Here is a 14615-nt window from a genome sequence, read left to right on the forward strand (position 1 = left end):
CCTCGAATAATGCAAATTTTCATTCTCGATGACCCCGAAATTAAGGCGGATCTGCATTCTACCCCTCTACGATTAATTGTCCCTTATTAAATTTATCTTAACCTCGGAGAGAATATCCCGATGGTTCTCGAATACTAAACATTTCTTCGCCTCGTATTGCAAAAGAACGATAGTTCTATTTTGTGTAAACGAACCGATTCATGTCCTCCGCAGTGTTACCCTCTACCAAGAATTTTCACAGGGTACCCTTCTCTCGCCTCTCTTCGTTTCATTCCCTCCAATCGTATTACCTTCTTTCGTTTCACCTCTTCTTACTTTTCACGCGTTACTCCCCTCCTCGCGTACCTTCTTTCATTTTACTTCTCCACTCGTTTCCTTTTCTTTCGTTTCCTCGCTCGGTACCTTCGCTCTTGTCGTCTCCGCGTCTCGTCTAGCCTCTCTCGTCCTCTCCGTCGCTCCTTGCGCGCTTCATCTTCCACCGTTCCGAATTCGTTTCGTCGGTAACCGTGCTCGCGAATCACTTCGGGACGTATTTTTCTCCAGGACGGTCTCATTATCGCTCGCCGGCGATCACGCGAAATCACGCGAGAGGCCTTGAGTTATACTCGCAGATAGGTCACGGAGGAAATCGCCGAGGAGCATCTATCAGGCTTTATCTGACGGTCGGAGGGGGGCAGCCCTCCTCTACTCCTGGCTGAACGCAATCTCGTTCGCGGATCGCGCCGGAAACCAGTCAGCCGTGCTCAATGAAATGATTTAATCAAAGGTAAACGCTCCGAACGAGCGCAAAAATTCCGCGTCTGGTCGACGATAATCGTTGTTTTCGGGGGATCGAGCGACGAAGAAGTTCGGTATCTGCGTCAGCGCGGCTGTTTGCTTTATTAAATCTACACACCGGTTGCGTTCGAGCCGAACATCAGACGGTATAACGACGCGAGCGTCCCTGAGCAAACGAAGAAGCTTCTCCGTTTTCGGCCGGGACGAAAATGTATACATTCTTCGCGTATTTGCATTATTTTTACAACGATGGGACTCCTCCGTCGAGAATTCCTAGCTCCGAGGAGAGAAAGATCTTTCGTCGATCGTTCCAAAAAGTTGGTTCCGACCAGATCGGTAAGGTTCGATTTCTCGAGTGGAAAGAAATATCAGCGGAAAGAACTCGTTCCTTCTTTTCTTTATTATTTTTCAATCGAATTGTCATCACCTTTGAAGTTACCGTGCGGAAATATCTCGTGGAAAGAAGCTCCAATTCGCGGCCGAATTTCCACGCGAAAGAGTATCGATCGTTCGTACAGAGTTGTCACGGGGCTATGAAAAATGATTATCGTTTCGGATCGCACGTGGTTAGGTAAGCGGGAAACAGCGCGCGTCGCCGAATTATGTGCGGCATTCAACCGGCAATAATTCAACAAACGTTGGCCGCACAGAGACCTAACAGCGATTCCGGTCGGACATAACTTCCGCGAGCCGCTATCGCGGAACTCCACACCTCTACTTTATTAAGTGCATACACAGGACGTGCTTTACCGCGTGGATACTGGATATACGACGCTACTCGGCTGGGTTCGAGTACACGTAGAGAGATGTTCGTGAAATAACGCATACTCGAACCGGGAGGAGCTTGTTGTTCAACTGTGGAATCGGGATCGAATGAGCGATTTAAGGAATCGGTTCGATCGTTCGATGAATTGTTCGCTGTGTGGTGAATTGAGACGCGATCGAGAAACGGATACTCCTCGTTATGGCAGGAGGAAGTATCGTTCGATATCTCGCGTCGAGAATTTCCGAATGGCGTTCTTTAACGTGGAATTCTTTCACCGTGTGTGGAAGAACTATTATCGAGGGAGATTTCGTACGCTTTGGAGAAACGATCGAGACAACTTACCGTAATTTCCTACGAGAAATTTTCGTTCGGTACTCGACACGGAGAACTTTTTAAATGTAATTTTTTTCCAACGTACGGAGAAGATACTTTCGAGGGAGATTTCGCAGTCACCCCGTATAGTTTCATAGATCCCCAACGAACCCGGTTCCACGGCGCGCATCGCGCGATAACTCGATTAGCCGCGATAACCGAGTATTTATTAGCCCGCGAGATTTCATTTTGATATCCACCGGCCACCCTCCGCCTCCTCTGCCGCTGGCTCGTGCAACGATGCGTTTCTCTGACCGGAAGTTGCACGTCCAGGAGTACACCGCTTGAATTCGCCGACAGATAGCGTACAGAATTAAAATTATTCAGTTCTCGGGGATATTTACTGGTGAAAAACGCACGATTTCGACGAATTAGATATTTCGAATAGGTTATCTCTCGATATAATATCGTTTGTGTTCCTTGAAAATTTAATATCCATATTTTCCCTACGTTCTATTCTACTATTATCTTCGTATTCGTTAACAGATATCTATTAATAAATAGTAGAAAATTTCGTCTCAATTTAAAGAAATTCTTACGGTGAAAATCTCTCTGGATAGTTCGAGTTGCGTTCGGTTACTCGTGGCCGGGTAAAAAAAAGTTTCTAAAAGTTGACGCGTACGTAGTCCGGGTTAAAGTTCTCCGACACGAAAAAGGTTGTTCCGTGGATAACGGAAGTCCGATTAAGGGAGACGGTGCGGCTTCCGCGGCTTCTTTTCCGGTAAGGGTCGTTCGGCTTCGCCTCGCGCGGCAAAAGGGCGATCCTTGGCGGTAACGGACTGTCTCTCGGCGGCGAGCGCGCGGCGATTAATCAACCGGCAATAAATTAATTGCCGCCCGGGCAGGAATTAATTGCCACCCCGGCAATAATTATGGCTAACGCAGAAATAATTATCGTGCGCCACGGCAACGCGTCGATCCTCGCCCGGCGATAATCCGCCGGTAATTCGATACGTGCGTTGCTTGTATCTCGATCGATCCATGGGTCCCCCTCGATGGACCGACCGACCGACCATGGCCACCGAGCGGAGCGGGGGAACGTTTAATTTCAATAAAAGTAGCGGAACGACGATAAATAAATCCCACGACGGATTAACGCGCCCGTGTGGGAGAGAGACGGCAACGAAATATCGCGCGACCGTACCGTGCCCGATTTTATTGTCGCGCTGACGCGAGTATCGCTTATTAATTGGAGCGCTAATTGCGTCGAGTGCAACGCGGCGAACGATGCACCGCACAGAAGCGGTTTCACCGCGTTTCGTGCTCGCTCGTCGCGAGATACCATCGGGAGGAATTTTTCGGTTTCTTTTTTTTCTTCTTTTCTTTTCTTTTTTTTTCTCGTTCGCTCGTATTTCACGGTGATACTCGAAACGAAAAACAAGCGAAAGTTTCGCGCGTAATTTCCGCGCTCGCTCCTCTCCGAGAAAAATATCGAAGGAGAAACTCGAATGAATTTTTCGATATTGGAATTTTTGGTACACTATTGTTCGTTTTCTCGTCGATAGCGCTCGGTTCTCGAAACTCGGTTGTAAGAGTCGTTGGTAACGTATTAAGGGTAAAGTGACTGTCCAATAAGCGTCCAGTTTCGGATCGAATCGATTCCAAAGACGAGTACAGCGGTGTTTTAATGCACTCGAATCAAGTGCGGTATCTATCGTACTAGCGAACGTTTCGCGAAACATGCTTTTTCTTAACGACACAGTTGCGATCGAACTTGTACACACCTTTGGATCGATTTTAATATCGGGTCATTTAACAAGTTCTCGCGATGACGTCAATTGCTGCTTCTTGTTCGGTCCACCGGCGATCGTTAAAGTTAATGTTGTTCTGGTAAAAACGGACGCGAGGAGAATGCAAAAGAAGCGTACTCCGTTTCTCGAGTACGATCGAGGAGAACACACGCCGCGGAGAGCGTTGTGACAAAATTAACGGTGATCGTTTACTCGAGACAACCGAGAGCCGAAATCTTCATCGGGTTCAGATTTCTACGCTGATATCGAAACGGACCGATTCACTCGCCTCTGGATTATCTCGGTCTGTTAATTTTCCGTGACCGGCGTTCTCGAACGAGAATTTGTCAATTTCCACGTTGGATGTTGCTATCGCTCGAAACGGTGACGAAGAAAAATCGTAACGTTCCGCTCGTGTTTCGTCGAGCACCTTTCGTTGAAAACGCTTTTCCCTGTCCGACGAAAGCCGAGCATCGATAATACGCGGCCCAACGGCGAACCGACCGAACTACCGTATTTTTCTTTCGTTATCGTCGCGAGGATCGAACGACAAATGGCGGTCCCTCGTTTGCGGATGAGATATTGCGTGGATTTTCACTTTCCGTCGTGGACCGGGCCATTTGCGGCGATCTCTCGGAACGCCCGTAAGAGCGATCCTCGTACCAACGAGGGACACGCTGTTTGGGAAACACGATTCGTTCCGCGCCGGCGGCCATTGTGCTCCGTTCGACGTCGAATTTTTCAAAATCGGCCAGGTAGAGGTCCCCTTTTCGTCACGCTGGTTTTTCACTCGCCCCTTGAATAACCGCCGGTGTAGATGCAAGGGATGAATAAAATTGTCAAGATTCATTCTTCTCGAAACGATCCTATTGTGACTCACGAATCCTCGAGCCGCGACTCGGACGCGAGGAAAAATGCCTCCTCGAACGTTTCCTCTTTGCGAGTATTCCAGAACCGGAGTCGAAAATTTACGTTCATCGAAATTAACGGCGCGAAAGTCGCTCCTATTTAGAGAAGGTAGCAATCGACAGGAGCGTAGTGTACATTCGAGAATGTTTTCTCCTTTAGAATGTCCGAAATAGAAAAGGAAGAGATTTTTATCGCGCGTTACGCATCTGGTAATTTATACATTTAAAGTCAAAGTTCTCCTCGCACCGTTCTCTCTCATCATCGATCTTATCAAACATGGTGTCCGAACGATTAAATGTATCATTATTTTTCGACGATACATCGACTATTGTCATTCAATTTATAGTCAACGTCGTTATCGTTACTGAACATCGATCTCACTCGTACGTGGAAGTGCACGCATAAATACACGCAAGGGGACAACTTATAATTTGCACACACGGAGTGTCTATTTCATCTCGAGGCGATAAAATATTTCGAAAACCGATCTTGCGAAAAAAAAAATGTTCTTACGTACGTTGCTCGCTATGGAGAAGGGTGGAACAATTATTCGAATAATTTTTTAAAACGGACACCCTGCACGTAACGACCAATTTATCGGTGCCAGGGTGTGAAAAATGAGTCGCTTTCTCCTTCTACTGTTTATTGGAAACCTTGATACACTCGAGCTTGGTCATAAATATTATGCATCGTACGGTACTATATTTACAAGTAATTCGATCGAGCAGGATGGATCCTGTGTTGCTGATTGTCGGATGGAAGAAATGGAGTCTGTGAACTGTGTCTACGGCGTTCGATCTTGACGAGAACGTTTAAACGGGCCCGGGAACGACCAGGAGGGGAAATTAATATTTCACAGGGTTGGCGAAATGTCGCGCGAGCGGGATCGGCGAAATCTTGGAATAAATATAAAGACGAGAGCTTGAGCTACCGTTTCTTTGGCTCCCCCGTTGCGCGCGGGGTGGTCTCGCAAAATATTATTTAATCCTCGCTGGCCGTTCGCGCTCGTGGCAATTCTGCGATGCTCCTGCTTCTCGAGGAATACGAAAAACGGATAAAGAAAGAAAAAAAAAATAAAAAAAAAAAAAACACAACGGAGAAAATGAAGGAAATCAAGACGACACACTTGGACGCTGTATATACCATATGCATATGAGATAGTGTAAACCTAGATATTGTGGCTGTTTATTATAATAGCGATATGTATACCATACGTTTAAGGCATTATCCGCGAACATTCAGGAACCTCGGTTACAAAACGCGTCAGTCGGTTCGAGTTTCACTTGTCGCTCGACGATGCAGCTTCTCACAGGGACGATTCAACCCTCTCGCCGTAATGTGCCGTTTATGGCACGTACTAGCTTACTTTCTTTTTTTTTCATTCGCAATCCTCCACCGTTTCGAAAATATTTACCACGGATCGATCGTAGCGCGCGAAAAATATACGTACGTACAATTTTTTTACGATTTGAAGAATAATGCGGCAGAGAGGTTAAGTGACACGTATAAAAACGAAGGAATGATTTCTCGTAGCGATTCACTCGTAAGTTAGCGAATCGTGTACTATTTTTTTTTTCTTTTACTTTGCCGTGTAGTTGGCGTCGATCCGCGAGCAGAATTCGATCGATCCAAGTTGTTTGTTCAGCTGCAGCTCGAGGTGCCGTTAATTTCATCGTTCCTGAATATGGCGAGTAATGTTATTGGACATACTTAATCTACTGAATCTCATCGGCGGCATTAAGTGCCCGTACCTATCTATTTATTTTGATCTCTTATAACGTCGTTCGCGCGAGCGAAAAAGCACACGGGTAAATCATCGCGAACGGGTTTACAGTTTACCGTCGTTCGATGTTGCTTTACCATTCGAAGTTAAACTTTCTGCGTTTGCGCGCCCGACACGGAGACCGTGGCAAAATCCTCGACTTCTAAATTCGCACGTTCGTCGTTATTATCGACGGGCGGCAACTCGCTCGTGCGCGCGAATAAACGAAAGCGTTTATCCTCGATCGGAGAAGAGAAAGACAGTAAATAGGGGGAAAGCGTCGTCGGGAGAAAGAGGCGCGAGCTCGATCGGTAACGGTATCCCTAACTGAACCACGGGGTTCCACTTTATCGACGGCGAAACATATATATCGAAAAAAAAAAAAAATACAAACGTACACCTGATCGCACATTTATCACAATGCTTGGCAATTGTTCGATTTTCTCGCTTCGACTACGCGACTATTCGTCCGAGTGATCCTCACTTTAGATACACAAATTTTCCGTACGCTTACTTGCGTTTCGCTCGGAACTTTTCATCGTTCTTATCGACCGTCGATTACATAGTTTTCGTTTCATCGACCGAGTCGACGCCCTACCTTTACCGACTCGCGTCGTTCTTTACCGGCGCAGCAACGGTCCTCGCGTTATCGACAGAGAGTTTCTTCGGTGGTGTCGACGGATACGCACGTACCGACGGGAGATACCACCGAGAAAAAGGAAATAGATAGACTCGCTTGCGCATTCGAGAAGGCCGCGTTTAGTTGATTCTACCCTTGTGGGTCATGTAACTTATGCTGTCGGAGAGCAGCTTCTCCCTGGCCTGTCGTCGCATTCGCGAGCACATGGCCAGTATCGTGCCTGCCATTATGCACAGGAAACCGCAACCGATACCTATCATGGAGCTAAGAACGGTCGATCTCAGACAGACTCTGTCGTTCGTCAGCTCGCTGGGTCCTATATGGGAAAAAGTATCGTAAATAAATATCGTTCCGGTCCTCCCATCGAAAATACGAACGAATCGGTGAGCTTACCGCTTCGTGAAGCCGTGGTCGAGTTCTGGAAGAATTCCGTGTCCGCCTCGCCCTCCTGGAGCACGCGCAACGACTGGAAAAGGTTCACGTTCTCGGACAAACTGCTCGCCGGGGTCGACGACCCGCCGATTTCTGGCAACGAACGTTTCGCCACGTTTTTGGCGTTCCTCCAGTGGCACGGTTGGCTCTGTGCAATTAAACATCGCAACAGGTGACGAGTCACGAACAACTGGCACACCCCGTACAATGGGAAGTATTTAAAGAACAATCGTTCCTACTCACCGGGCATCGCCCGTGGCACATCCTGACGTCGCACTCGATGTACAAGGCTGGAGAACCGGTGAACCTGAACGTCTTCATATAGGCAAACACTTGAGTCTCAAAGAGACCGCTCTCCGACCAGGATCCACGGAATCTGCTGATCAATTTATCATCCACCGGGCAGCCGTACTGATCGATCAGCTGGATCCGCTTGTTCCCGCCATTGTGCGCGTAGCAATCGTTCACGACGATGTCGAAACCATCTGTCGGGGCGTGGAAGCATTTGTTTCACTTGGACGTAATTAGGATGATTCGAAGACATCGTTCATCGTCAAACCTCCCGGTACCGTACCGGGAAAATTCTATTCGAATTTTTCCAAGCGTTCAAAGGACGTCATCGAGATATCAATATCGCTAACATCGAGTACACCGAGTCGCGACAACCCCTCGCGAAAACGTACACCGGTTAGGTTCGCTCGAGACATTTCAAAAGGTCGCAAAATTCAATAGAAAAAGGTTTTTGAAAAATATTTCATCGCGCGAATCAAAAATCGTCGGAGCACTGTCGTGTTTGGACTCGTTTCTGACGGGACGATCTCACCGATGCATCTACAACTATCTCGCGATAGCATACGCGATAGAATCCACGAGGAGCGAAACACGTTCGGTGCGTTTTATCGAGGGACGAACCTGACGTTTTAACGAGGAGTCTCGCGATCGTTTCGCGGTGTCTCAACTCTTGGAATTATTTCACTAGTGAAGTTAAAGGGGAGGCGAGAATCGGTTGTGAAAGAATGTCAACGAAGACGGAAACCTCCCCGTTCGGCCCTGTTATCGATCTCCTCGATGTAAAAACGTCCGTCGTCTAATTTTAGCCTCCACGAAGGGAAAATCCGCGCGGAAGCGCGGCTGGTCTCGTCCCGTTATCCAGGCGAGTAACACCCGGCAGATGTTACGTAGCGCCACGCGATTAGGCCTTGCTCGGAGCGGCGAGGACGAGGACGGGAGCGTAAAGCGAAAACGCGTGCAGTTATGCGCGCGCGTACCGTATTTGCTGCGCATGTAGATAATGAGAGTCAGAGGATCGCCGACGCGAACTGGTCCAGCCACTCTAGTTCCAGTGGTCCCGTAACCGTATCTGATTTCCATGTAGCACTCCGGCGGCTGCAGGGTGAACACTACGGGATTTCCCGTCGCCACTCTGGAAGAAGATACTCGCGTTAGGATCGCCATGGGAGAACCGGGTACCCGTTACGCGCCAGTAGGACAAACGTACGTTCGTGCATCCGAAATGTCACGTGGACGTATCGAGATCGGTGGTCCCGTAGATTTTTTTCGAAACGGGGACAAAACGTGTTTCGCGAATTGGAACGTTTCTGTGCCGGGGTGCGTCGAACGATCGGAACGGGGGCGTGTCCATCGGATCGTTCGAAGAGTCCGATTGGACAACAAGATCCATCTTTTCGCGACCTCGTTCTTTTTATCGTCGTTTTTTATCCAAGTAGCGGGCTAGTACCCAATATCGGGTCGTTTCGCGAGTACGAGTATAGGTAAACGCGGTTCAAACGATACGGTCACCGGCTTGCAATTCGATCTTCTATCGGACGTTACAGTGTGATGTTTTTCATTTTTTTTTTTTTCTCAAAGTGCTCGGATATCGATCTTTCGAAAATCGAAGCGTTCGAATCGAATACACTCGGCCGTTCTACCGAGTTGATTTTTTTTTCTCTCCGCACGTGCAACGACCCATCTGGATAGGGGAGTTGCATTGATTTGTAACACGGAATCACGCGTTTCTTCGCGGACGCATCTATTCTTCCCGTCATTCCTTGGGTAACAGTTGTACGAAAGGATGCTCGAGAAACGAATACATCGCGAGACGATTCAAATTTCTTGGGTAGCGTGTGCGCCGTTCGAGGTGTACAAACCTTTGACCATCAGTTAAGCAGACATTTTCTGAACAGTTTCTTCGCGCGGTTCGTTACTTTTATTTGTTTTACTTAACGACTTTATTCACCATAACGAAACAAAATGCAAGTTCACGAAGACATAATATATTGTCGAGGGAGCAAGGTGAAAGGCACTTCACAACCTGACACTAACATTACGGGTATCTCGACGAGTATTTATTTCTCGGACACCTTCCTGTATTACTTTTGCACGCGGAACTATTGCCACTTCGTAGACGCACCGTAGCACACTATCGCAAATTTTCTCTGGCCGTTCGACGTAAGGAGAACAACCTCGAAAACGTACGAGTATCCGTAATTTAACTACCGCCCCGTGAAATGATCACCAATAACCGTTTCAAACGAGTCACATCGTTCAGAGTGGAAACCATCGTTCGGTAGGCGCACACATTTTCCGACAATCCGTGCAACACGAACCGGGGACACGGTACACCCGTTTCTGGTACAAGTTGAAAAACTGCATCGATGCACCCGGATGCGGAATATTCCGTTCGGAGGAAGAAATGGAATTTTTCAAGCTATGCAAATGCGGTGGCCGTGCAAAGTACGTAAAAGTAACATCGGAAGTGTACGAGCGTCCATAATTCAATTTCGCCCCATGAAATTATCTTCCGTGACCGTTTCGAAGGTACGAGTCACCTCGTTCGCGCGAGGCACTCGACACGCTCGGTTCGTCGCTCGGCGCGCGTGCGGTTTCGCGTCACCCTGTACGTTGCGACACATCGTCGTTACAATATTCGCGACGATGTTTCGGCGAGTCCGCACAGATTGTCCTATACGTCCGCGGAAGTGCTTCGCGATTTCTTTACTCACTCGACGTCCAGGAACGGAAAGGTGACGGTCTTCCAGAAGTCGTATCCGTATTCGCAAGTCACCTTGAAGTGCTCGTCGAACTCCTCTTCTATCAGCGGATTGTACTGGACCGTGATGGTGTTCCACATCAGGTTTTTCTGAAACGAGCAGGACAGGACGACCGTCGTAAATCGTGCGAATAAAATGAGCGAACAAAAGCGGCGCTGTTAAAATACCTCGACTCGGAGCGGAGCGGACAGCTACCGGCGAACGTCCACCGTGCTCGTCGATGGATTTCGATTAATCGTCGCGGAGACGAACGGACGACGTACGCTCCGTTTCGGAGCGCGTATAAATCACTCGAGCGTTTAACGAAGCGTACGCGACCGGCGCGTAACAGAATTATTAAGCGTCGAGCGCACCTTTCGCGATTTCAGGCCGTATTAACGCGGATGAGGGGGTGACACGAGGGGGTGGAATCGTTGAAAGGCTCGTCACAGGGTGGACGATCACTCGAGACAAGAGCCGAACGCAGGGGTGAATTTTTCTTTTTTTTCTTTTTCGCGCGCGTTGATCGTTATTACTCGCTGTCAAACGACTCGCGGCGTTCCAGCTGCGAGCTTAACGTTTTACGTACCGTGGGATTCTTTCTGCTGTCCTGATGATGAGTGTTCTCGCCGAGGGTGCCGCACCGATTCAGCTGGATGTAGAACTCGTAGTAATCGCGGCCCGTCCCGTTCACGTACATGCAGTCCGGGTCGTAGGAGTAGCCTGCGATTAAAATCGATCGTCCTTAAAGGAACGGGTACCTTTGTTGGCCGGTGAACGGAATGGCATACGAGAATTCGCCCGAGAGGAACACTGACTCGATTTACTTTGTTCTTCTCTCACCGGTACGTTGTGGGTTGTTTTAAAAAATCGTTTCTAGTTACGACCGAGAAATTACCTCCTTCGAACGCAATGTTTGCAGAGCTATCGCGTAAGAATGGTTGGAATTTTTGTAAATTTTATCCCATGGATCGTGACCTCTCAGAGTCGTTTAAGAAATTTTGGAAATAGATTCTCGAGAGATTACACAGTGAGAAAGAAAATAATAACCTCTGCAAGAAGAGACAGCAGGGGAAAGAGTCGAGAGTAGTTCCGTATCATCTGACAGGACCGTCGAAATTATTTATCCGTCGCTACGAAATGAATTGGCCGCTCAAGGTCGCCGAGAGGCTACCCCCACCGCTCTACATCTCCTCACTGCCAGCAATGGAGACTAACCGACGTGGAAGTAGAAGTACGGTTAATACTTCCCGGAAGGACGCTCCGACCACTCGTCGGAGTTTGTATTATTTTTTACCGTGCTCTTCGCGGAGAATATCGGGAAGAATTTCTCGCGATCCATTCGCAACGGACGACGCACCGGTAGGCGAAAGGCTCCGCGAGCCATTTTCACGGACAACGAACCAGCCACGCGTGCGTAAATGTAGCGACTCGCTTCGGTTCTTATTGCTCGCGCCAAGTCCCTCGAAGCCGAGAGGGCTTTTGCTTTTACACTGGTCGCGTAATCCGATTGTTCGGTGTTCGAGCGCAGCATGCGCGTGACCACCGCGAATGGGTTAACTCATGGTACACGAGAGGTCCATTTTTGCGGGTTCCGTGCCTCGACAGACGGGAGAGTGGCGTTCCGCTCGGTGACCTTGACCGGACAATTGATTATGCGGCGACTGTAGGTAAGAGTGGCGTCCGCGGGGAAACGGCGCGTTCGGTGACCAGAGAACGAGAACGACGGAAAATTGATAAAATCGTATTCCCGGCAATCTTTTTACGCTCGTCCTCGGAATTTGCTGCATTAACGTTGAATTGTACCGCGCTTGAATTTTTTGCAATCCTCCGTAACACACTTACATCTGTCCCTCCGTTCCTCGGTTTTATTCTACATTGAAACACGCTGGTCCGAGACGACCGCGAGATGAATCTACACCGTGTTGAGAATTTTCTGTGCCTGACGCTTACGCTACTCTACGTATTCTCGAACAAATCTTATCAACGTTGTCAAACAATATCGCTCGTTGTTCCGTAAAGTTACAATTTTACTCGTGCTCGATAAACCGCTCCACGATATTCTCGAAGAAAAGTATCTCCCGATGTTACATCGTTCCGTTTCGGTTCAACTGTAATGCAAATAACACTCTCGGTCCGTAGTTCCTCCCGAGAGGAACGTTTCTCGCGTATTCAAATTTAGGCTCTTTTCAGGCGATCCCTTCGTGTGTGGATAACTCGTTTCGAACGAGTGGCGAGTACCAACGAGAACGATCGTTCGTTCGACATACGCACGGAACAGAATAGTCCGGAGTCACGAGGCTGGTCAACAAGGACGCGTTATTTCCAGGCGCATCGCGTGCACTCGCGCGGCCGGGGAGGCGACGCGTTACACTCGTTTCGAAATAACGGAAGCGCGGCGTTCCCGAGCGTGGTCGGGCTCCGCGGGCTCCGCGGGGGGAAAAAGGAAAATTCTCTCGGCCCGTGATCCGCGCGAACGATAACAGAAACGATAATTTCTGCCATTAACTCGTCAGCGCGCAGCGGGCTCGATCGTTCTGTCCACGGAGATAATTGCGAGCGCCGCGCGGGTACGCGATACTCGTTCGATTGACTTTAAAGCGACTACCCCGCGAGCGAGCAACGCGCCCGTCGATCCCCGCCGCGATGTTAATTTCACGATGCCCCGTGGGGACCTCTTCTTACCCGCTGAGTACAGCAGCCCGGAGAAGGAACCGTTGAAGCCGATCCTGATCTTCATGTAGTCGTCCTGGCACTCCGCTTCGATGTCTGTAACGAGGAATCTGGGTTAGCGAGGTCGTCGGTTTCGCTCGATGTTCGATTATTCGCGAAATTCCCTTGCACGTGTCCGTTCTAGCGCACAAGTATCGTTAGGGGAAATACGGTCTACGGTTTCGTTAAGCGAGAAGACACTCGTGAAGCAGTGCCTCGCTTAATGTTCGAAAATCGGGACCAATGGTGGCGGTTAAGCGTGGAATGTATCGATAAGCGAGGTATTGATTATCTTTTTACCCTTTCACCGCAGTATCGACTATATTTTCTGCTTCTATATTGCAATTGTACAAGCGTTAAGCAAGGAACGGGTAGAGAATTTCTACGAGGAGATTCGGAGTAGAGGATTGTATCAATAAGCGAGGTATCGATTATCTTTTCACCCTATTACCTCAGTATCGACCATATTTTCTGCTTCGATGTTGCGATTGTAGAAACTACATCGAATCGTTCGTCTGTAAGGGATTGTGGTGAAACTTTTAACAGTTTCGAAACCTTGAATCGAGATATGCGATACGTACGATATTTAGAGATACTTGTTGTTTCTCGTATAGTAATCGTCACCGTGTTTGGAAACCTTTGCACGCGATTTCCACCCTGTAGGTTCCCATCGCGTAACAAATTTCATCGTGGTTTCCACGTGGTTCCCGATGGAGAGGATCGAGAAATGGGCCCGCGAGACCGCGATTCTTCAGGGGGGGTCCACCGTGTCGAAATCGCCCGGAAAATCGGGTATCCGGTGGTTGGAAAGCGGCGGGAAAACCCGGTCGCCGATGACGAGTGAAAGTGAACCACCTCGAGCCCTCTTGTACGCGATCTTCGTGGTAAGGGGCCGTTTCCAGCGTAAACGACGTAATCCAGCGTGAGTGTGGAAGATGGACGACGGTAGATGGAGGCTGGCGATAGTCACACCTCGTGTAACCCTCGATGATACAACTTTTCTCCCGTCCTCGTCGTTCACGCCGCGCGTGCACGCGTTTTTCGTGGAGGGCCCCGGTGGTATGCACGCACGCTGATCAGAATTGCGGATATCGTGCTTTGTGTTCATCGGCCGGCAAAACGTCCGCGAACAATGGACCCCGGTTGCGCAATCTCGAGACCCGCTCGAGTACGCGCCGGGAGGAGCGTTTCGGCCCCGACGAAAACATTTTTCACTCGCGATTTCGCCCGTGACTTTACCGACCTCCTCCTTCCACTCGCGCGGGTCCGAACGCTGAGATCGTAACAGGAATATCTCCGAGGTGTTCGGATTATGGTTTTTTCACCGTGGGGGAAAAAAAGTCCAACGAGGGACGAGGTTGTCCACATTGGTCCCCTCTCGAAATTCGAATTACGATACTTGGAAAATATTTTCCAGATTTACTTTTTCTAGAATAAATTTCGACAGTTTGAGAAATGCTCCCCGATCGCCGATCGAGTCCTT

At 48.8% G+C, this 14615-nt stretch overlaps 1 protein-coding gene across 1 annotated transcript in view; it reads right to left on the reverse strand.

Annotated features, from left to right (window-relative positions):
* Positions 1-5231: 5231 nt before the first annotated feature.
* Positions 5232-14615, reverse strand: part of LOC143152247 (uncharacterized) — an 89888-nt gene continuing 80504 nt past the window's right edge. Inside the window, exons 5-11 of the mRNA XM_076322154.1 lie at positions 13106-13189; positions 11010-11143; positions 10394-10530; positions 8657-8811; positions 7632-7873; positions 7350-7536; positions 5232-7272 (exon numbers count right to left, since the gene is read on the reverse strand). Of these exons, the coding sequence (XP_076178269.1) occupies positions 7076-7272; positions 7350-7536; positions 7632-7873; positions 8657-8811; positions 10394-10530; positions 11010-11143; positions 13106-13189 (1136 nt within the window). The 3' untranslated portion in view covers positions 5232-7075. The remainder of the gene's footprint in view (positions 7273-7349; positions 7537-7631; positions 7874-8656; positions 8812-10393; positions 10531-11009; positions 11144-13105; positions 13190-14615) is intronic.

Source organism: Ptiloglossa arizonensis, chromosome 10 (genome assembly GCF_051014685.1).
Source record: "Ptiloglossa arizonensis isolate GNS036 chromosome 10, iyPtiAriz1_principal, whole genome shotgun sequence".
NCBI classification, from domain to species: Eukaryota; Metazoa; Arthropoda; class Insecta; order Hymenoptera; family Colletidae; genus Ptiloglossa; species Ptiloglossa arizonensis.